The sequence below is a fragment of the Odocoileus virginianus genome, chromosome 24, assembly GCF_023699985.2.
Source record: "Odocoileus virginianus isolate 20LAN1187 ecotype Illinois chromosome 24, Ovbor_1.2, whole genome shotgun sequence".
NCBI classification, from domain to species: Eukaryota; Metazoa; Chordata; class Mammalia; order Artiodactyla; family Cervidae; genus Odocoileus; species Odocoileus virginianus.
In genome coordinates, this window is record NC_069697.1 from 13,262,282 (window position 1) to 13,284,808 (window position 22,527).

Here is a 22,527-nt window from a genome sequence, read left to right on the forward strand (position 1 = left end):
ACTGTTGTTTAGTTGCTCAGTCTCATCCAACTCTTTCGTGATCTCATGGACTGTAGCCCACCAGACTCCTCTGTGCATGGGATTTCCCAGATGTGAATACTGGAGTGCATTGCCATTTCCTTCTCCAGGGTATCTTCCCAGCCCAGGGACTGAACATACATCTCCTGAATTGCAGGTGAATTCTTTACCACTGAGCCTCCTGGGAAGCCCATGAGACTACATTAGAACACCAGTTAGCCATAAGACTCTCCTTTTCTCTTGTCCCTAAAGTGGTAATTCTGTTAGTCAATCTATTAATCCCACTTGGAATGTGATGATTAATTATAATGAAATGAAAATTATAATAATGCCGACAGAGGTGCAAGACAATCCCATTCAGGTAGCACAAGAAAAATCAGTGAGGGAAACAAACATCATTTTTGAACTTTATTTGTTGCTTAAAATGTAATGCCATACAATTTTAACAATCACTTAAAAAAGGATTTATATTTGCATAAAACAGAAGCAAAACAGAAAGATATGAAATAAAATGCCATCTTGCTTCAAGTTTTCAAATCAGTACTTAGAGTACTAATATACAGCTATATACACTGCAAGTATATTATAGAAATATACTATGAGTAATCTTGAAACCACAATAAATATCAAGTAGGTTTTTAGGCACACGGCATAGAAAAATGCGGAATCAGCATAATTCTTGAGAGTGCTCAGTGACTCATTCTTAATTCATTTTCACACACATGGATTTTACACAAAATATACAGCCATCACACACATGATCCCCAGTCACTTCCGAATTTCACCTTTCATCCCAGCATCAGTGCCTTCTTATTCTGTGATACTATTGCTCTAGACAGCTATTACATAAGAAAATACTTTGCAGTTTTCTTCAACTAATAGCCTAAGAAGGTATCAATGCTACCAAAATAAGTGCAGCCTATCTACACGATATGTTCATGGAAGTGTGCTGAGCGGCACCAGCTTACAGAACTGTTCATTTTAATCCTGGGGGTTACCCTGAAGGCAAACTTCATCAGTTTTGAAGTACACCATTTTTGAGTTGCCCATAGCATGACATCCAGAAATTGTTAGAAACTGAGGTAACACCTGGTTTTTTTTTTTTTTTTTTAGAGATAGGAATCCCTGGAAAAGAAAAATGCCAGAAGTACTTTTAAAACTTCCGACCAGTGTGGACCTCAGTCAGTTATTGTACGCTTTGTCTGTGACTCTTTCTGCCCAAATGTAAACCGAAGAATCCAAAGGAATGGTCAAGCCGAATTTACCCTTACCATTAGGATTAAAGATCACAGCCACGGAACACCTGAGATCGCCCTCTGATAAGAGAAGTCTGACGCTTCTCTTAGTAGAGCCAATGTTCATTAATAAAAATGAACCAAATAACACTCACTGATTTCTGCACCCCCCGCCCCCCACCTCCAGCTACAAGTCAGATTCCGGCATGTCTGGCATGTCTGCCATCAAGTACCCTATCCCATAGCGTCCGTTGGGAGCTGTATCCAGAGTTGGTGATCCACTCTGTTTTCGATAAATATTTTTACTGAAATTTGGAGAGGACATCTCGCTTGATATCTTGCCATGAATGAGGCTTGCATCATCTCCCTCTAAGTTTAGAGGCTCCTTCAGGACCCTTCCTCTCTTATAGGTGACAGATGCTAAATTACCAGAACTATCATCTATTAGGTTGCAGCGGCGGATGATGAAGACAACCGGGATGGGCAGTATTGCCAGGACCATCAGAGAGATACAGATGACCATCCCCCACGTTGGGTAGCTCAGAAACTTCTCAGATGCCTGTTAAAGTCAAAAAATAATTATTAATCATCTAGCGTTCTCTGCAGGGATATGAAAAAAAATTATATTTATCTCAGGTTTATAAGCGAAGAATCTGGGCTAGTCTTGTGACTGATTAATAAGTCGCTGTGGAAGTGACAGTAAGCAACTTCCAAAGAAAAGCCTTAAAAGCCTGATGATTCCTGCCTCTGTGCCTTAGATGCTGCCCTGAGCCCATAATGCCTGGAAGAAGTCAAGAACGAAAGCTCACATAGAGAGAGCCCAGCTCTCCAACTTTAGTCAACTGCACGAGTTGACTCAAGCAAGACCCAGAGAAGAATCGTCTGGCTTATCCACAAAACCCTAAGAAATAATAAGTCAGCACTGCTTTCAGTCATTACATTGTGGGTCACTGTTACTAAGCAACGGATACCTGTTCTATGTGCGACATTACCTTTCTGCCGCTGCTGCTACTGGATGCTAAGTCACTTCAGTCGTGTCCGACTCTGTGTGACCCCATGGACGGCAGACCACCAGGCTCCTCCGTCCACAGGATTCTCTAGGCAAGAATACTGGAGTGGGTTGCCATTTCCTTCTCCACATTACCTTTCTAGAATCTGAAATTAAAGTTTGAACTACATTTGTCCCCAAGGGTTTTGATAAAGGATAGAAGACTTATGTTTTTAGAATAGTCATGAATTGAGTTGTTGTTATATAGAATTAGTGCCCATAGAATAAAGGTCAGAGGTAGCTCTAAAAAATAAGCATTCTGATTTTCTAATAGATAATATATATCTTGTGACTGCATGACGATGTAGCTAACGCAACTTGAGAACAGAAACTGAATATTCATGGCTAATAGAAGACAGTTATAGCAAAACTCTACTTCAATATTTATTTAAATTATGTCTACAGGGTTGATGCATATTTTCATTGGTATAGAGTGTCTCAAATATGATTTCATAAATTTATGCAGGAAAAATTTCTGGTGGTTTGATCAATATGTTCTCTAGCATCAAAAGCCTAAATAATGATTGGTCCATCTACAGTGACATGGATAAAATTACTTTAATGAGGTCCAAGTCAATGTTTCTTATGTACTAAACATATTCACTACAAATAAAAAACATACATATTTGGGGCCAAACAAAATATAAATCTTAAGATCCCTGCATAAAAGCAGTACTACCCATTAAACAGCAAACTATACTGAAAAAAGTGAAAGCCAAAAACCTCTAAAATGATATTTTGTGTATTCTTTTATCTGACTTTCTTCTTTTTATTTTACCTTATCTTCCATCCATGCATTATAGCCAGGAGGACTTAATCCCATATTCACAATGCTAGCGATTAGCAGTGATAACAGCATTAGAGGAGATATATATTTCCACATATAGTAATAATATCTATTGGGAGCAAAACCCAGCATATCCTTTAGATCTTCCATAAACCTAAATAGAAAGAAAGAATTTAATTATTCCTCGAGTTAAGGTAGCTATATTAAAATATGCTAAATTAAATGTCCTTTAAAATGTGCATTATATCAATGGTTTGACCAGTGTTAAACATGATACCCTATGACACTTTATACTGAATCTAAAGGTCATACTGAACATGACTTATCAATTAAGAACATTTATAATGTAAAATGGAACCAGTGTACTTTTCATTTGGGTGAAGTCCCCTTAAGCCAATTATTGGAAAGTCTCCTCCAACTGATGACCTTCCATGCTATGAACACAATATTTGCAATACATTAAAATTTCCCTGTTTCTCTCTCTTTTTTTATCTAGAGATAATTAACTCACATCATCCAATCCAACTGATCCGAACTCTCATTTCTGTTTTCAGTCTGGTTCATTTAATTGAAAGAGGGTCCACACATTATGATTCTTTGATTTTTTTTTATTCTAAAGTCCTTTCATCTCTGCTAAGTGCCTCCTACATCTCTGTGTCATTTCTATCATTCTTTTTTTAAATGAGCCAGGCACTCTGTTCCGTAGTTTCCCACAATTTAGATTTTGCTGTTAATAATTGCATCCCCGCACTGTTGGCTTTGCAAGTGCATCTGATCCTCTATTTCCTGTGAATTAGCACTTAGACTGAGTAATGATTAGACTTATGCGTTTGTTTTTTAAAGTCAAGTTATTGATACATGATTTACCTGAAATAAGACTTGCTTTTTTTTTTTTTTTCTTTTTGGCTGCATGGCTTGTGGGATCTTAGTTCGCAGAACAGGGATCAAACCCAGGGCTCCAGAAGTGAGAGCACCAAGTCCTAACCACCAAACCACCAAGGAGTTCCCCAAATTCACACTTTAGAGCTTTGTGATGTTAACACTGTCAGGAGCATGTCACCATTACTTACTAGCTCATATCCCTTAATATTTAATAATACTGCCCATCCACCAGTCTTGTACCAATGTTTCTGTAGACTTTTTAGTTGTCCTAAGCTAGTTCTCCAGTAGATTCTTCAAAAGGGATCACAGTAACTATATTCCCTAATTTCCTGCATGTTTAAAATTATCTGTGGTCACTATATTTGAATGTCAGGTCAGCTGAATTTAAAATCTGTAGTTTACATTTTCTTTCTTTGCAAATCATAAATATGTCTATGTAAGACTGTTACAAAAATTTTGTTGACCATCAGATTTTTCCCTTGTAAATAATTTGTTTTGTACTGTTTTTTACCTGCATGGTTTTTTTTTTTTTTTTTTGTCTCCAAGTAACATCCTAGGCTTTGTCCTGGTGTCAGCTTTTATGTCTATTTTTTCCAACTATATCATTTGCCCTTTCAACATTCAAGTTATTTGCTTCAGTATTTTTCTTTAATTATAGTTTTTAGAGTTATTTTCCAGCCACTGCTTTTAGAGGTCCTCATTGTACAAATGTTGAATCATCTTTGCTTAACTGCTGTTTCTATTCATTTTCTTATCCTTACTTATTTCTTTTTGATTTTAAAAAGTATCCCTCCTTTCTAGCTTTTAATTCTTGAGGAGATATATATTGTACTTATTGTTTTTGTTTTAATTTGACTTAATTTATTAAATGATTTTTCTGTTATCCACAATTATTTCCTGAGTCTTATCACCTGTTTTCAAATCTCCCTTGTCTCTAATTATTATATTTCTCAATTTTAAAATAACTGATATATGCTCTTCTTTTGTGGCATCAACATTTATTTCAACTTCATTTTGAAATATTATTAGTTTTCCATCTGTTTTGCTTGTGTGGATTTGTTATCTGAAGGGATATTATTCTGCTCCTTTCTGCTTTTCTTAATGACTTTTTTTTATGATTTAACCACATTTAAGTGAAATCAAATTTCCTGAATTTTGGAGAGGGAAGGATAGATGGGCATTTCTTCATTTTTTAAAAAAATTATTTACTTATTTTTGGCTGCATTGGGGTCTCCGGTGCTGCGCGGACTTTCTCTAGCCGTGGCGAGCAGAGACTACTAGTTGCATTGTATGGGCCCCTCGTTCCTGTTGTGGAGCCCAGGCCCTGTAGCATGAGTGCTCAGTAGCTGTGGCATACAGGCTTAGCTGCCCCTTGGCATGTGGGATCTTCCTGGACCAGGGACTGAACCTGTGTCCCCTGCATTGGCAGGCAGGCTCTCAACCACTGGACCACCAGGGAAGCCCCTCCTCTCTATTTTTGGAAAGTGAAAGTGAAGTCGCTCAGTCATGTCTGACTCTTTGCGACCCCATGGACTGTAGCCCCCCAGGCTCCTTGGTCCATGGGATTTTCCAGGCATGAACACTGGAGTGGGTTGCTATTTCCTTCTCCAGGGGATCTTCCCCACCCAGGGATCGAACCTGGGTCTCCCATATTGTAGGCAGACGCTTTACCATCTGAGCTACTACGGAAGCTCAGAAAAGGTGGCCTCATAATTTCTCAGCTGTTTTTTTTAAACCTCTGCTCTCGTTCCCACATTTACTTGGACTTCCTTTTCCAAAGCCTCTACTACCTATCTCCTGCTCAGCTCAGGTTTTGCTCCCGCCACTTTGCCCTCAGTGCAAAGCTTTATCTTGGAAGAGAACTTTGGATTGTTCATTACAAGTTTTTAGAGACCAGATTGTTCCAGCACTGATGATCTTGTTGTGTTCGGATCCCTCTGCATTCTGCTAAATGAGGGCAAAGATACTATTTCTCCCAGTTTTGCTCACTATCTTCATGTTAATCAGCCTACCACACATTGCACGGAGGAGCTGGGAGTGAGTAGAGAGCTGTCAGAGGCCCAGCTGTGTATCCGCTATCATCACCCACACAGATGTGATACCGCACAGGTTCTGTGGCTGCCAGTGGTTTGTCCCAGCCTTTCATATTTGAGGGTTCATGGGAATATCTTCTTTCCGGTGTCCATGGGTATTTTGTTTTGCTTTCTAGTCATTCTTTTTCTCCTTCATTTTAAAAAGGAAACTTGGGGAAACGCAATCTATGCAACCATCACTTTCAGCATCACAGGATCTTCCTTCTCATCTTCTCTCAATCATTTTTCTGCCTATTCTCTTAACCCAGGGATCAAACCCAGGTCTCCTGTAGTGCAGGCAGATTCTTTACCGGCTGAGTTACACGGAAGCCCATACAATATTTCTTTTTCTGCATTTGAATTTGCTATCTCAAACATTTAGGTTTTAGAAAGCTCCTCTCAACCCTGTCTCTGGAAATTTAGGTAAACATGTCAGATGACAGAGCAGAACTGAGTTCATGACATTACTGAAGGTGAACAGGAAGAGCCTAAGATTCCTGCAGACATTTAAGGGAGGGAAAAGTAATTAAATAAGAGCATTTTAAATGGGAGAATTCTAATTTTGCTCCTTGGACAAGATATTAGCTTTAGAGACCAACAGATCTGGTTTCAAATCATACCTCCATAATTTCTAAATGTGTATCTTAGTCCTTCTGAACTTCATTTTTGGCATTCTCAAGAAAGATAATACCCATCTTGGAGAGTCATTTTGAGGCTCATGGACAATATATGCAAAGCACACTATCTAACAAACAGCAGAAATTTATAGATGCAAGTATTAGTAATATTATTCATCTTGATGTTATAATAATTACTATTTAGGAACTACTAAAAAGAAATATTCACCATTATGCCTGTTGTAAATGATGAAAAGTCTAAATGGAAAACTAGATTATGATCCTACTGATCCATAGATCAGTCCAATAACAATATCAAATTCCAACACAGTGCAGGTGAGGAGTTGGGGGTAGCTCAGTAGACTATAGAAATATCTGGTTTTGAAATTAAAGTTAAAAGTCCTGGCTCTACAACTAAGATACTGTGTCCTCCTATACAAGGCAGGCCAATTTTACATCTGTGATATGAGTAATATTAGTCACCACAGAATACTGTTATGAGGATTAAGACAATGCATACAGCATTCCCCTGATGATTAGTGATGTTGACAACTTTTCATGTATCTGTTGATCATCTGTATATATTCTTTGGAAAAATTCAGATCCTTTGTCCATTGTTTAATTGATTTGTTGTTGTTTTTTTTTTGCTACTGAGTTATAAGCCCTTATACACTGTGAGTATTAACCCCTTATTGGATATTTGATTTGCAAATATTTTTCTCATTCAATAGGTTACTTTTTTATTTTCTTGATCATTTCTTTGGCTGTGTAGCCATTTTATTTTGACGTAGTAATACTCCATGGAGTCGCAAGAGTTGTACAAAGCTTAGCAACTAAACAATATGCAACCATTACTACTATTGCTATTTAGTACATGATCATTAAATGTAAGTTTCCCTACCTTTGCTTGCCTGGAGCTTTTAACAGTAATAAAATATTCTCTAAGTTTTGTCACAAAGCTCACTTAGTACAATAAAGTTCTTTATGTTGTTGAAGAGGACTCTGGTCCTCATTCAGTGAACTTATTCCTGCATCAGAGAAACCTCTAATAAGCTTGATGATCTTATTGCCTTAATCCATACATGCTACTTAAAGACAACAAATTTAAACAATATTGGACAAGGCCTCCAGAAATGTTTTTATTCTGAGTTACTCAAATGCTTCATTTCACAAAAGTTTATATACTTTTCAGACCAAGTAGGTATATAATTTAAAGATTTAGGCATCTAGTGAATTCAAGTCATGACTCCATAAATATGTTACATATAGTGAATGCTATATATATCTTGAAGCAGTGATATATATATATGTACATATATGTATATATATACTGCTTCAAGATATATATATACATAGACATATGTATATATATATATATATCACTGCTTCAAGATATATATAACATTTACTACATACATATATATACACATATATATATATACATATACACATATATATATATCTTCCCAAAATGATTCTGCTACACAAATCATTGTGTAACATGATAAAATAAGGCATTTTATAGCATAACAAAATAAAATCCGTCTGATAAAACAGGTTGGCAACATAATTAGAAGTACAGACCTTAGAGTTAAGTAAAAATGGGCTTCCCTGGTGGCTCAGATGGTAAAGAATCCGCCTGCAATGCAGGAGACCTGGGTTCAACCCCTGGGTTGGGAAGATCCTCTGGAGGAGGGCATGGCAACCCACTCCAGTATCTTGCCTGGAGAAGCCCCATGGACAGAGGAGCCTGGTGGGCTACAGTCCACGGGGTCACAAAGAGTCAGACACGACTGAGTGACTAAACGCAGCACAGCGCAGAAACGGCGATGAGTCCCAGCTCTGCGTCTGTGCAGGTGTGTGATGAGCAAGTCACTCGGTGTCTCACTAAGCCTGCATTTTCTTATGTGTGAAACAGAGAGAACAATGGCTCAAAACGACTTAACAAGATTCTTGGAACTTAGCCAATATACACAAGTTCTTGGAAGTTCCTATTTGATAACCAGAATTAAATCAAAGCTCCAGACTCCTAAACCTCATTACCATCTACACCGTTCTATCTCATCACCTAATAAGGAGATCTGCTTTGTTAAAACTGTTGAATGGAGAAGAGCCTGCAGAAGATTGATTTTTGTAGCAAGGAAATTTTTTCTCCAGTCATTTCTCTCTTCTTCTAAGTGAGATACATATTAACAATTAGTCTTTCAAAGCAGAGATGTAAAATGGATGCATAAGAGAATATACTTACTTATCTATGCCATAAACAAAGGATACAGCAATATTCTCCAAAATGACGACAATTAGCAGAGGCAGGGTTGCAGAATAGTCATCAAACATTGTAACAAAGTAGTTTCCAGAGCGCTGCACAAATATCAGGCCAATACAAAATGCCAGAAGACAGCAGATAACTGAACAAAAGGAATAAATTAAAAAAAAATAAGACCTTGTCAGAATCAAGTCTTTTAAATGGCATTATAAATTATTATATGCACTTTGTTTTTCTACTTTTTATAAGTTGTCAGTAATATGAATAGGATACTTTTCCTGATACCATGGAATATATTGGCAATTAGTTACCTGAATTTAGCCCTGGATTTAATATGAATTCATTGTAGGGCAGTAACTCAATTCATCTCCTTGAGTCTGTGGAAATGTAAGTACCAAGCCCAAATGACAAATGAGGCAAAACAGAGAAGATAATAATAGTATAAATCTCCATACCTATGTCTCATTATTAATAGAAAAGTGACCTTTTCAGGCAACAAATGTTCACAGGTAATTTCTACTTTTAATTGGAAGCAATATTGAAATTTCAAATTAATCATGAGATGAATGTGCCTTATAAGACTATGATAACATATATTTTGATATTTGATTGAAATATGATTATTGTTAAAGCATAACTGAAAAAAAAAGTTTGACCCCTTAGCAGTAACCCATTCTCTACCTTGATATTGTCTGGGCAGATGAGTTGGAAACACAGTTACGACAGGGATGGGCAAGCAGATTCTCCAGTTAACTAAGAAGAGTTAAAGGGAGTTTCTGTAGGAGCACTGCAGAAAGATGCAGAAACTTCCAACCAGATACCATTACTGTAGAAATTGAGAGAGAATTCTGGAATCTGTACACTACTCACATATTTTGGTTAGACTCTTTATTCTCTCATGCATGTTAGCAGAGAAGATAAGAGATGACTGGGCTGTCTTTCTCAACTCCCTACTAGCAGAAGTGAGTAAAAGTAACACAAGTGGGGCAGGTGAAGGCAGTTGAGAAGGAGAGAAAACAGGCATCCCTGGGTTCCACCCAATGGAGGTTCCCTAGCAATCTCAATAAGTGCAGGTTAAATTAAGCCATTTCCTTCATCTTGTGAGTGCTAGGCTAGTGCTATGAGTTACATCGTCCATAAGTAAATATTATATATAAACACATCAGGTAGAAAAGGAAAAGCATTAAGAGCATTCACTTGGAGTCTAACACATATTGAAATATTTAAATGCTTGTCACAGCAAATCATACTCAAAGTCTCAGGATGGAAGTAGCAGAGCTTCGATTTGAACCATGGCCTGTATCACACTCACTCTCGCCTAATTGCATCACAGTGTAAGTAGGAAGAAGGTGTACTCTAGGTGGGACAGACACGGAAAGCTTCGCTGACGAGGTGAGCGGAACAGATAATAAGTAACTTAGATCTAAGTCCTACTGTCATACCAAAGGAGACGAGAACATTTGACAAAGGTGATGGGGGAACATTTCCTCAAGGTAAGTGACTTGAAGTAAAAGTGTGATCCCAAAATACAGGTAGAGGGAGTGGAGAGTATATTCCTCTTTACTCTGGTCTACTAAGCCTTCCACTGGGGGTTGGCAAATACTCTCATGTGTGTTTTTCCCCCCACGCTGTTGCTGTTCCCTTAATTTTGCAAGCCCTCTTATATCAGGAGGGTTGAGATAGAGGGCATGATGAGGAAAGCAGCAAAGATGACAGTTATTTAGTCTACATGTCAGAGGATATTGATAGCCTTAAAATAAATAGAAACTGCAGAAGCAGAGCATGCCTTTCAGGAAAAGGAAGAGACATTTCTCCTTTGCATCCAACTGAATTAAAGAAATCTAGATGTATGTATGTGACAAGCTGCTGAAATTGTTTGGACACACACTATACAGAGCAATGAGTGATCAGGGCATATATGACTGGAGAGTGATTGACATGCCAGTGACTACTGAATCTTTCAGAACGAAACACAGAGCCTGTGGTGGAGCTTGTGCACCACTGGCCAGCAGTCAAGATCATCTGTATGGTTTTTTTCCCAATTAGTTTTGCATCACTTACCAACAATGTTGCTGCACTCTGGTCTGGCAGCTTCCTCGCTGCTTCCCTTGTCTCTGTTTGGGTGTGCTTACTAACTAAAACTATCCTCTGACCCCTGAGAAGACCCTTGCCCTTTCTCATTCAATTTCCATGCCTTCTGCTGGTAGTTCCCTCATATGTTTAGATGATCTTTGCTGCTTCTTTTTTTTTCTTTGCTGCTTCTTAATTTGCAGAACATGTAAAGTCTTTATCATGCTGTCAGTGTATTACATGATACAAGTTTTATCTACCCATGTTGATTTTAATTAGCAGTTCTATTCTGCTTAGAGGAGAGGTTCTCCTATATGTCTGCATCTCTGTTGTAATTTCTCTTACATCCTTGGTATACCTCAAATGCAAGGACAATACACAGCCAGTACCTTAATAACCGCTTGCAAATTGGACTTATTAACAACCATTAATATTGATAAATCATGTTATTATCTTTCCTTCCTAGATATATTAGCTTCTATCAGGCTACAACTGCTCTTTTATATGAAAACTAAATTTAGGTTTGTCAATGTCAGCTATACACTTTTGAAAAATCCAATGATCTGAACTTTTTTTTAATAATTATTTAACTTGAATACAAAATTATACATGAACATTCTTTGACTTTGCTCTAGTACCGGCACTTCATAATGACATTACTACTAATAAACAGAAATATAATAAGTGATAACTAATAAGTAATTAATAATAATATAATCTACATTAAGTTTCATTTACATAGTATAAATATGCAATGTATAAATATTATAAATAAATCCCTAAATAACAAATACTTCTGAAACATATTAATAAGTGGACTTTAAAAATAAACCCTTTTCCTATTTCCATCTCTGATCAGTCACCAAGAGTAAAATGACCTGCTATCAGTTCAATGAAAAGTCAAATACATAAAAGCTCACCGGTGAGGATTTCTTTCCTCACTTTGAAAGTGTCCACCACGGGTGTGATGATCCCTTCAATGGTTCCAAACATGCTGCCAAGCCCTAGATTTACTAGCATGAGGAAGAACATCACCGACCAGAAGGGAGACGCGGGGAAATGTGTCATCGCTTCTGTAAAGGCAATAAAAGCTAAACCAGTCCCCTGAACAGCCTGTAAGATATATAGAATAGCCACGTTAGTCAGAGCCACGTGCAATGCTGGCTATGTATATGAAAAGGCAGGGAAACTGAATAATGTGGGTCAGTTACTGGAAATAATCACACTGATATCATCATGTTGTCTCCTAAGAAATGTGCCTCTAAACAAAATTCAGGGTGATCATGTTATCTCATAAAGATCACAGATAGAGCCAACATTTAAAAATTCAAGAGTAAGTTAGTATTTAAATCTTTCCTTATGGAATTTAAGATTGTTGTGTTAATGGTGGCTTCATCTGTAACTTCCTGCACACGATTCTTTATGTTTAGTCTCAGGTACATTAAGCCATCTTAAAGCACGTGATTAATGGCCAATTTCTTCATAATATTTTCCTTTTTGGCAAAATAAAGAGAGATGACAATTTATGCAAAACTCTTTATTCACGTTCCCCTATATAGTGTTCATTCAAATATATGACAGTGGCTAGAAAAAGGACTTAATCATGACTTAACAAACACAACTATTAAGATGGGAAATATCATTCATGTGTCCAAACAATTATGCAATATGTAAATAGTCATCATAATTCAAGTTTTGTGTTAAGTATTATACCAGCAAATGTATCTAATTTCATTTTCTATGTGAAAATCACCTTATTTATATTCATATTTTAAATTATTGTGGCTTCATCAGTGAAACTACTTTTTAAAGTAAAGCAAACCTTTCTGACTTAAGAAAATACACTCTCTGAAATAAAGATGAATTTTGAAATAGCATGCTCTTCCACAGGCATTTTAAAGGTCCTTTTCCTAAAAGAAGTCTTCTGGGTAAGGCATATTTTAAGTTAATGAGAATTGTTTTAGTACTTAAACATAGACTACTAACTTTATTGAGCTCATCTTCAATTCGACAGGCATTGAGATGAAGTGCGGGAAACTCTTCTTCTTTCACTTTTTGAATGATGTCATAAACTAAGTCATAATCTTGGGCAGTAATAGCTGAAAAGTTGACATGATGGGGAATGATATCTTGACTAATGTTACCCATTTTCACAAGTTTGATGATCATTTCCGAATTTCTGAAAAGCAAAACATCATTAATAAACACTTGTGGGTATGGGAAGGAGATTTTTTTCAAATACAATTATGCCATCAAATCTAAAGGTAACTGATGACCATACTCTGCAATGCATTTCTCATTTACGACGTTTGCTTTGAAGCCCAGAACTGCAAACACCACCAGTGTTGCCAGGATGGAAGTAAAAAAATTGATGAAGGACACCAGGACGGCGTCGAAGTGGCAGTTGTTGTCTCTTTTGTTGTAGCTTGAAAAGGCGATGACGCCGCCGAATCCCAGACCCAAGGCAAAGAACACCTGAGCCGCGGCTTCTCTCCACACCTTCGGCTCCAGCATGATTTCAAGCTGTTTGAAATTAAACAGGACAGAAGTCAGCTACAAACTATTATTCCTCAATAATCTACAAGGAGTTGATTCTGTCGTTTACATATATCATGACACACACCCAAAGGTAATTCAAAACAGGATTATCTGTTCTTAACGAGAAAGAACAAATTTTTCATTGAGGAATTATACAAGGAAAGTGAATAAGAAAGACCATAGACTATCGAAACTTTAGATGGAGATGTTACTTACATGGAGAAAAAAATCATATGGGAAATTTTAAATATCTTTAGGACAAATCAAAGGACTATTTGAGAGAGAAATGAACTATCTTCGCTTATTTCTATTTATGGCTTTGTTTTCTTTCCAAAGCAAAATAAATCAGTTAGCCATAAAAGTTATAAATTTTATTTAAGTAATGCCCTAAGTTTTGTGTTTTCAGGTGACATCTAACAGCCAAAGCAGGTAATAATTATAAGCTGGGTAGAGTTGAGCTATTTGTACTTTGCATATTCACATAGGTATTACCCTTTCATTTAGTAGTTTCCTGAAAGCTTTTCCTTTGAAAATTGAAGTAATTTAAAGTTCTAAAGTTTGGAATCTGTGCTGAACATATTTTTCAAGTAACTCTGCTTTACTTCTTTTTTTTTTTCCATTTATTTTTATTAGTTGGAGGCTAATTACTTTATATCATTGCAGTGGTTTTTGTCTGCTTTCTTAAACAATTATCACTGTATGTAACTAAAACTTTTAAATGGAACAATTAATATTAGCCATATTGGGCCAAGACCTCAATAAACAGTTAACTTTGATTTCAGTAATAGTAGTACTTAAATCGGTATTTTATCTCTTTTCACCTTTGCAATAAAATTGCCTTTATTGGGAACAAAGCCAGATGTGGTTAAGAGCATGACTTCCATAGACAGTCATTTAATAATCTAAAAATAGTGCATCCTAGGGTAAGTGGCCTGTCCACTCTGAGTTTAATTTTTCTCAACTGAAAGATGAAAGTAAGAAAGCATGTAAATACTCTCATCACATTGCCTACCACACTGAGTCCTCAATAGCTGCTAACATGTGGACTATATTAACAGCTACGCTGATCAGCATTGGAAAAGACCCTGATGCTGGGAAAGACTGAGGGCAGGAGGAGAAGAGGGTGACAGAGGATGAGATGGTTGAATGGCATTACTGACTCAACGGTCATGAGAAACTCCAGGAGACAGTGAAGGACAGGGAAGCCTGGCATGCTGTGGTCCATGAGGTCTCAAAGAGTTGGACACAATCAGCAAATAAAAACCGAACGCATTCAACTGTCTCTCTCTACTTTTCCCACTAGATGGCAGACAATACCTATTTACTAAAGACATTCTGATTACTTCCAACTCAGAAACTAAATCTGCATTCACTGAGAATTATTTTGTGTACTTAGATACTTTCTCCCTTACATAAACAACTTAAATTTAAAGGAAACTGACAACTTTTTATTGTTATTATATTAACTATCACATCCTACAATGGCCTAATAACAATCTTATCAATAGTCCAAAGTGAGCTGAGGAAGTAATTCACTATATTCTAATAGTTATTTCCAGTTCTGGTTTAAAATGTTAACCAAGTATTGCAGTTTTAAACATGGGGACCATGTAAAAGTGTCATATTCAAGTATCTATATTCCAAAATATCTATTTACATCAAATATTTAGAATCATGTCACAAACAATTACCAACTTAGAGAAAGGTGATATTCCAGGAATGCACACCAAAGCTAGTTGTTTTCAACTCAGAAAACTTTTTTTCCCTATATTGTAAAAAGGAAATATTTGTGGTCACTAAGTATGGCCCATTTGTGGCTAATTTAAATGATAATGTAGCTGAAATTCATAAATGTGAACTAATTTTTCACTGAGGAATTCCATAACTCTACAGGACTTTTGAACAATAGAAGAGAAGCAGATCACAATGTCAACATTTTTGCTACTTGAGAATGAGCAGAACCCAACTTGGAACCAGATACTCAAAAAACACTGCCTCTTTTTCACAGTACCACAGCGGCTGCCAGCGGTGACAATTCCAGGGAGGCTAAGATCTCCTACTTGAGTCTCTCAGCACGATGCTTGGTGCAGTCATCCTGACAACTTCCAATTTCTGAACTAAACTGAGATTGTGTTTTTATAACTCATTGTCTGATTATGATAGTGTTAGCACACTAATTGAAGTATGATTTCATTTCAGTGAATATCCAAAATCTATATGCACCTCAAATATGTTTTTGATTTTTTCCTATCAAACCAATATGACAAGTCCACAAGGATTGATTAATCAGGTTCAATGAGCCCTACATTGAGGTCAGCTCTAAGTTGAATGACAGAGTTTAAGTTCTGAGCCTTTTAGGAAACCTAACGGAATTTTCTTGAAATGCATATGCATTTATAAAAATTACAGAACTTCCCAAACACACTAATATAAATAGTATTCTAGAAAATACAAAACCTCAAAACAGAACAAGAAACCTTGAATTTTTTCTAAGACAGGATTTCGAGTGCAATAGCATTCCTAATCTGGGTCCATGGACTTTAGGAATTCTGTCATCCTCTTAAGACACTAAGCAAATTAATATGTTCATTATTTTTTCTGGTAAGAAGATCCTATTATTAGTTTTTTCTTTTTTTTCCCAAAGGAGTCCATGTCACAAAAGGTTAAAAAACACTGAAATAGAAGAGGAAGAGTAAAGATTGATAAGTTCTAAACTGTACCAGTGTAAAAATGGGAAGTTAATTTATTGTAAAAGAGGAACTTCTGAAGTTTAAATAGTGAAACTTACTCTAGATGAAGTGGGACATTTAAAATTGGAGAGAGCTGGACATAACTATAGATATCTAAAAGTCTTGGTTTTACTAGGCTGGTTAACATAACAGTTATAATTTAATAGTTTAGTGCACATTGTTGTACGTAGGTTCGAACAATTATCCTTAAATTTAACTGTGGGAATATTTTGACAACATAAAGCTTTTGTGATCATAAGCCTTAACTGGAAATACAGTACATACCTCAGGGGTAAACAGGTGACGGATGCCATCAACTGAACCATTTAAAAGGAGCGCTCTGATTAGGAAGCATGTAAGTACCACATACGGGAACAGAGAACTGAAATACATGATCTGCAAAGAAAGAAAGATGAAAATAGGTGAGACACACAAACAACCATGTTCTTTCTCATACTTAAAGATTATTTGTGCTGCACTATACTGGACTTTCCTGGTGCACAGATGGTAATAAATCTGCCTGCAATGCAGGAGACCTGGGTTTGATCCCTGGGTCAGGAAGATTCCCTGGACAAGGGAATGGCTACCCACTCCAGTATTCTTGCCTGGAAAATTCCATGGACAGGAATCTGGCGGGCTGCAGTCCATGGAGTTGCAAAAAGTTCAACACAACTGAGTGACTAACACGTTCACTTCATATCGTCATACTGGGAAAATGACCCTTTTATAATAAAATAATACTATTAGTACATTGTTTAGTCATCATAGTAGAATGGCTTATTAGTCTTGATTTGGTGTGATTCATTAAGATCTATTTGAGATATAATGAAAAATGGGAAATATTCCTTATTTAATCTCCTTTAAAATAGTCCATAGGTGTGATGTCACTTGAATAGTGTTGATTCCTCACAGTTCACACAGTTCACAAACAAGCAGTATTTAAGGGAAACAAAAGGATGCTAACTCCTTAACAAGTACCTACTTTATAGTTTTAGAAAGCAAAAGTCCTTTAAAAAAAAAATTAAGCAAAGTTCCATTATAATTCTGTAAACCTTCTAGACAGTGGTCCCTGTTAAGGCTCCTATAGAACTTGAATAATAGAGTAAATGTTTTATTTTCTGCCTCACAAGTCTTCATCATTAAACAAATGTTTATCATAGAAAAGCAATTGTCCTAACCTGACATGTACTGCCTCCTTGACATCTCCATGTGGTTTCTAAAATTCCTGGATTTCCCCCAAAGCTGTCCCCACCAATCTTTATCTCCCACCACCCAACAGTTGTTAAAGTCAAACATCCAGAAGTAGTTCCGCGCAGTTTATAATTTCCTGGCTTCCAGACCATCACCCGGGCTATTTCATTCCCTGCTTACATGCTCTCCAGGAATCTCTAACACAGTAGGAACAAAATGCAGACGGCTGTCCTGCAAAGCCTGACACTGGGCTGCCTACCTGCCTGCCCGCCCCCGCGACGCCTTCCCTGAGCTCCAGCCCCAAGGGAAACCAAGTCTTGAGCTTCAGGGTCAGAGCAGACTGTGCCTCCAGTCTGAGGCATTGTCTTTCCTATCCTGCCTGTGACTTGCTCCTCTTTATTATTTCTCAGCTTCATCTTTTCAAATCTTCATAGAACACTCAGAACAAGACTATGCCTTTTTCCCCATCCAATAGGCCCCCAAATGCCCTTCCCTATGTCCCATGAACCTTCAATGATATTGATTTGATTTGGTTTGACAGCACTTAACACTGCTGAAATTGTCTGTGTTTACTTGTTAATTTCCAGTCTCCCTTACTGAAATACAAGCTCTGTGAAGGCAAGGACCTTTTCTCCCTTGCTCACTACCAAATTCCAAACATCTAACAGAGTTGTTAACACTTATTAGGTATATGATATGCATCTATGGGGGAAGGAATAGAGGGAAGGTGAGAAGAATGGAGGGAAAAACTGAAATAACTGCCATAGCAGAGGATGACTCAGGCAGGTGAGAGATACTGAATCCTGTAATAATTGCAGAGAGACAACAGGGAAGTCAGCACAATAATTTGCACTTCTATTCTGTATACTTTGTAACTATATTTCAATATTATTAAAAATATTACAAATAAAATCTCTGCATAATTAGGAACCTAAATTTCTGTAAAAGTAATTATATTCTAATTATAAAGAAATATAATTTTTCAATCAATTCACAATGGTCTAAATTTCAAATTGCATCCATTCATCCACACTTCGTGATTTTTTAAAAATCAGAATGCTTTCAGGTGGAGTACTTTTCATTCTTTCTGCTTTCTTTTAGCATCTTTTAAACTTGTGGGTCTACAATATCTATTCAAATAGCCTTGGTCTCACTTGAATTGCAGCTATTCCTTTTATGATTTTTCTTTCAAGTCTTGAAGCTAACTAGAAGGGTGGATTCACTTCTGCACAATAGTTCATCTTTTTGTTGTTGTCTTTTTTCTTTAACAAAACTCAAATTTGGTGCCTTTGGCAACCCACTCCAGTATTCTTGCCTGGGAAATCCCGCGGACAGAGGAGTCTGGTGGGCTACATGTAGTCCATGGGGTCACAAGAGTCGGACCTGGATGAGTGACTAAACAAAGTGACAACAGGACTTCTGTTAAGCCATTTATTTTAAAAGTGAAAATGAAGGCTGCACACTAAAATAATCTGGATAGTTTGGGAATGATTTTTTCTAATCGATATGATATACCTCAGTATATTTTTAACATAATTTCAAATTAGAAGCTAATGAAGTAAATGATTCTTCCTGGAGCTATATTTGTCCATGCTAAATAACTCTAAACCACCAGAATATGGTTCTTCTTCCACATCCCATAACCAACTGATCCCAAACTGACTCCAAATTTCTTGCAAGCCCCTTTGCTTTCATCCTCAATGACGTGTCACTTCACTATTAGCTTCCTGCTCACTTTGCCTCTAGATTTTCCCTGCCAGCTCTCCTCTCCATCTCAGAAATTCATCACCCACACTGCTACCAGAATGATCTTTCTAAAGATCTGATGGTGTTAATGGACTGCTAAAAAAAAACCTCAAATACTTCACACTGTTTGTTAAGTAACAGCCAATCATTTTACTAGTGTCCATAAATACTTTAATACCTGCAGTCAACTTACCCTTTCAAGCCTCACCTCCCTCAAGATGCACAAACTGTATGTAAAAGTCACACAGGGTTACTGAGCAATCTTTGGGCTTGCACATGCTGTTTTCCATGCCTCTGGTGTCTTCTCTCTGAACTTTCTGCTGAACTCTTCTTTAACCATCAAACTCTGGCCCCAAATTTACCTCCTCTGTGAAGCCCTCCCCCAAATCCAGGTTAATTTCAGTGGCTGCCTCTTTGCTATCATGCAGTTATTATTTGCAACTCTTTACTGCATGTATTCTGCTGTAATTATCTGTCTCACCCATTAAGTTATAGGTTCTATGTGAGTAAAGGTGGGGTGGCCTATTATCCTTTGCACATTCTTTGATACTCAAAAATATTGTACATTAAGAGCCAATTCATAGGAAATTTTCCTTTCTGTACATATTCTCTCAAAAAAAAGAAAACCTTCACCTTTATTCTATAGTACTTTAAAAAATGATGTACTAATTATATGATCAGACAATTCAAGCTTCATTTATTAATTCAGCAAGTATTTAAGTTCTTAAAGACACTCATTTGGCTTCAGGGATAAGATTCTAGCTTAGTTTCGCCCAAAAACGAACAGGAAGCTTTCATGTTGGATGTAACATAAAGAAAAGTGAAAGTCAAGATTTTAAACATAAAAACATTTAAGCAGTATTAGGTAGGTCACACCTGAATTTGCTTCTTCTGTGAGCAGGTAAAAGAATAAAAAATATTTACTTATTATTATTTATAAGTAAAATGTTTACTTATTAAATATTTATTTATTTAATTAGTTACTATTAAATTATTATTTTATTAAAGAAAAGATTTACTTATTAAACTATTTACTTATATTTACTTTTATTAAATAAAATACTTATTAAATATTTACTCATTACATATTTGTTACTTATTAAATATCTATTAATATTTACTTATTGAATATTTACTTATTAAAATATTTACTTATTAAATATTTACTTATTAATTCTGAGATTTAAAGATGTGTCTGACGTCAGTATCTTACAGAGGTATCCATTTTGTGTTTTTAAACCCAAATTCTTCTCATTTAATGAGTCTCAGAATACTAAAATTATCAGTTGCATATTATTAAAAATAGTTTAAATTCTATCTAATGACTATATGTAAAATGCTACCCCTCAAGCACTTTCTCATTTTTTGCATTGTTACCTGTTAATATTTTACGATTTATTGCCTGCCTCTTCCACTAAAATGGAGATTCCATGAAGACAGGTATTTTGTCTGCCGTGTTCACCGCTGCATTTCCAGAGTTAGATCAGTGTCCAGCACATAGTAGGTGCTCAATAAATGTGTTCAGTGAGTACATGAATGACTCTTAAGTAGTTTCCTTAAGAACTGGGAACTAAAACAATGAAATATGTTTCTTTGGCTGGTTTTAACACTCCCTGGGCCTTAAAAGTGCTTCCCTTGTGGTTCAGCTAGTAAAGAATCCGCCTGCAATGTGGGAGACCGGAGTTTGATCCCTAGGTTGGGAAGATCCCCTGGAGAAGGGAAAGGCTACCCACTCCAGTATTCTGACCTGGAGAATTCCAAAACTGAACAGCCTTTCACAGCAAGGACATTCAATAAAAGAGATAAGTTTACAAATCAAAATGTTATATGAAAATACTTTCATTCTACTCTATCGAAAAACAGTAAACATATGAAATCATTTAGTTGTTTTTCTCTTTTTTTATATTAAAATGTTTAAACATACCTTCAGACAGTCATTCTCTCTGAGGATTTCGTAGCCTAGTTCTAGCTCTGCTACTTACCAGTTGTTTAATTCTATTTATTCTTCCTAAGCTTAACTTTGCAGTAAAATGGGGATATGAACATGTAAATCATCTGGTTGACAGAAAGATTAAACAAGCTAATGTATGCAGAGTGTTTACTTGGCACAGTAGTAGTACTGATAGCAAGGCAGTACCAGTAGAAAATACTACCTTTAGAGATAAAGAAAGCCTGGAGCTTCTCATTTCTATCCATCTCCCTGGAGGTAGGCATCCCCTTCACAGAGGATCCAACAAAGGACATGCGGCCATACCACCTCCACTGGACACCTCCGCTAGTGCTGAGTCTCTACCACTGCAGACAACTAATTTCATTGTTAGCAGGCTTGATTCCCGAAAGATCTTCCTTTCCTTGAAGAATCACCACCACCCCACCACTCTCCATAACCCCCAGTATTTGACCATGGTTCTACTCTCTGTGACCACATGGGATAAGGAAGGCTTATTCCTTTTTCTTCAACTACTTGAAGATTGTGATTACAAAGCTAAGATAGCTCTTCTCCATAACAAAGGAGAAAATAAGGATTTTGGTAAAAATCCAGTATTACAGGTGTAATTCAATTGACTTGTGCCCACCTGACCTAAAGGAGGATGAGACTGTCATATTCCTGTCTTAATTCATGCAGTTTCAAATTAGCATTCTGTTTGTATGTGTGTGTGTGTTGGTGAAGACTTTTAGCTGCTAAATACTCTTAGTTGTTTTTTTTTCCACATACTAATCTTAAACTTCATTATCCTTAAACCATATTTCTCTATACCACATTGGTGGGTTTATTCAGAGGCTTTTTTGTTTGGCAAATAGAGCTTTACATATATTCCTAATAAATTTCTTATTGTATTCAGCTGATTGGTTCAGAATGAGCAAATATACATTTAGACTTTCATAACTTTGTTCATATTACTTTCAGCTTTCTCTCTTATTTGTGCTTACTAAATTTTTTCTTCAAAGTCTCCTGAAAATCTAGTCTCTCCCTAAGCCTTCTCACTGAAATAATAAATCACATATAGTCTAGAAATTGTATTAGATTTTCTAGAAAAGTTATTTTACATAAGAAAAACACCCCAAATATGTGCTAAGAAAAGTATGAGCATTTTCTTTAAATGATAAGACACATACTCAGATAAAGAAAAAACAAAATGTGGTATTAAGACGTGAGCAGAGAGATGTTTGGACTTCCCTGGCTGGACACAGTTGGTTCTTATTCTATCAAATGACATTATCTTAGGAAGCCTATAAATATGGTTAGATTTGGCTTAGGAATCTGTTCCTTTATTTAAAACCTGACTATATTGGGGCTGTGACATTATAGAAGACACACCAAGTGGAA

The 22,527-nt window shown here is 36.5% G+C and overlaps 1 protein-coding gene across 3 annotated transcripts in view; it reads right to left on the reverse strand.

Annotated features, from left to right (window-relative positions):
- Positions 1 to 413: 413 nt before the first annotated feature.
- The window catches only part of SLC6A15 (solute carrier family 6 member 15), a 52,792-nt gene continuing 30,678 nt past the window's right edge, over positions 414 to 22,527 (reverse strand). For all 3 annotated transcript variants that reach the window (XM_020883316.2, XM_020883317.2, XM_020883318.2), the window contains 7 exons: positions 16,548 to 16,658; positions 13,277 to 13,518; positions 12,982 to 13,174; positions 11,916 to 12,108; positions 8,908 to 9,067; positions 3,080 to 3,242; positions 414 to 1,812 (listed from right to left, as the gene is read on the reverse strand). In XM_020883316.2, the coding sequence (XP_020738975.1) occupies positions 1,441 to 1,812; positions 3,080 to 3,242; positions 8,908 to 9,067; positions 11,916 to 12,108; positions 12,982 to 13,174; positions 13,277 to 13,518; positions 16,548 to 16,658 (1,434 nt within the window). In that variant the 3' untranslated portion in view covers positions 414 to 1,440. The remainder of the gene's footprint in view (positions 1,813 to 3,079; positions 3,243 to 8,907; positions 9,068 to 11,915; positions 12,109 to 12,981; positions 13,175 to 13,276; positions 13,519 to 16,547; positions 16,659 to 22,527) is intronic.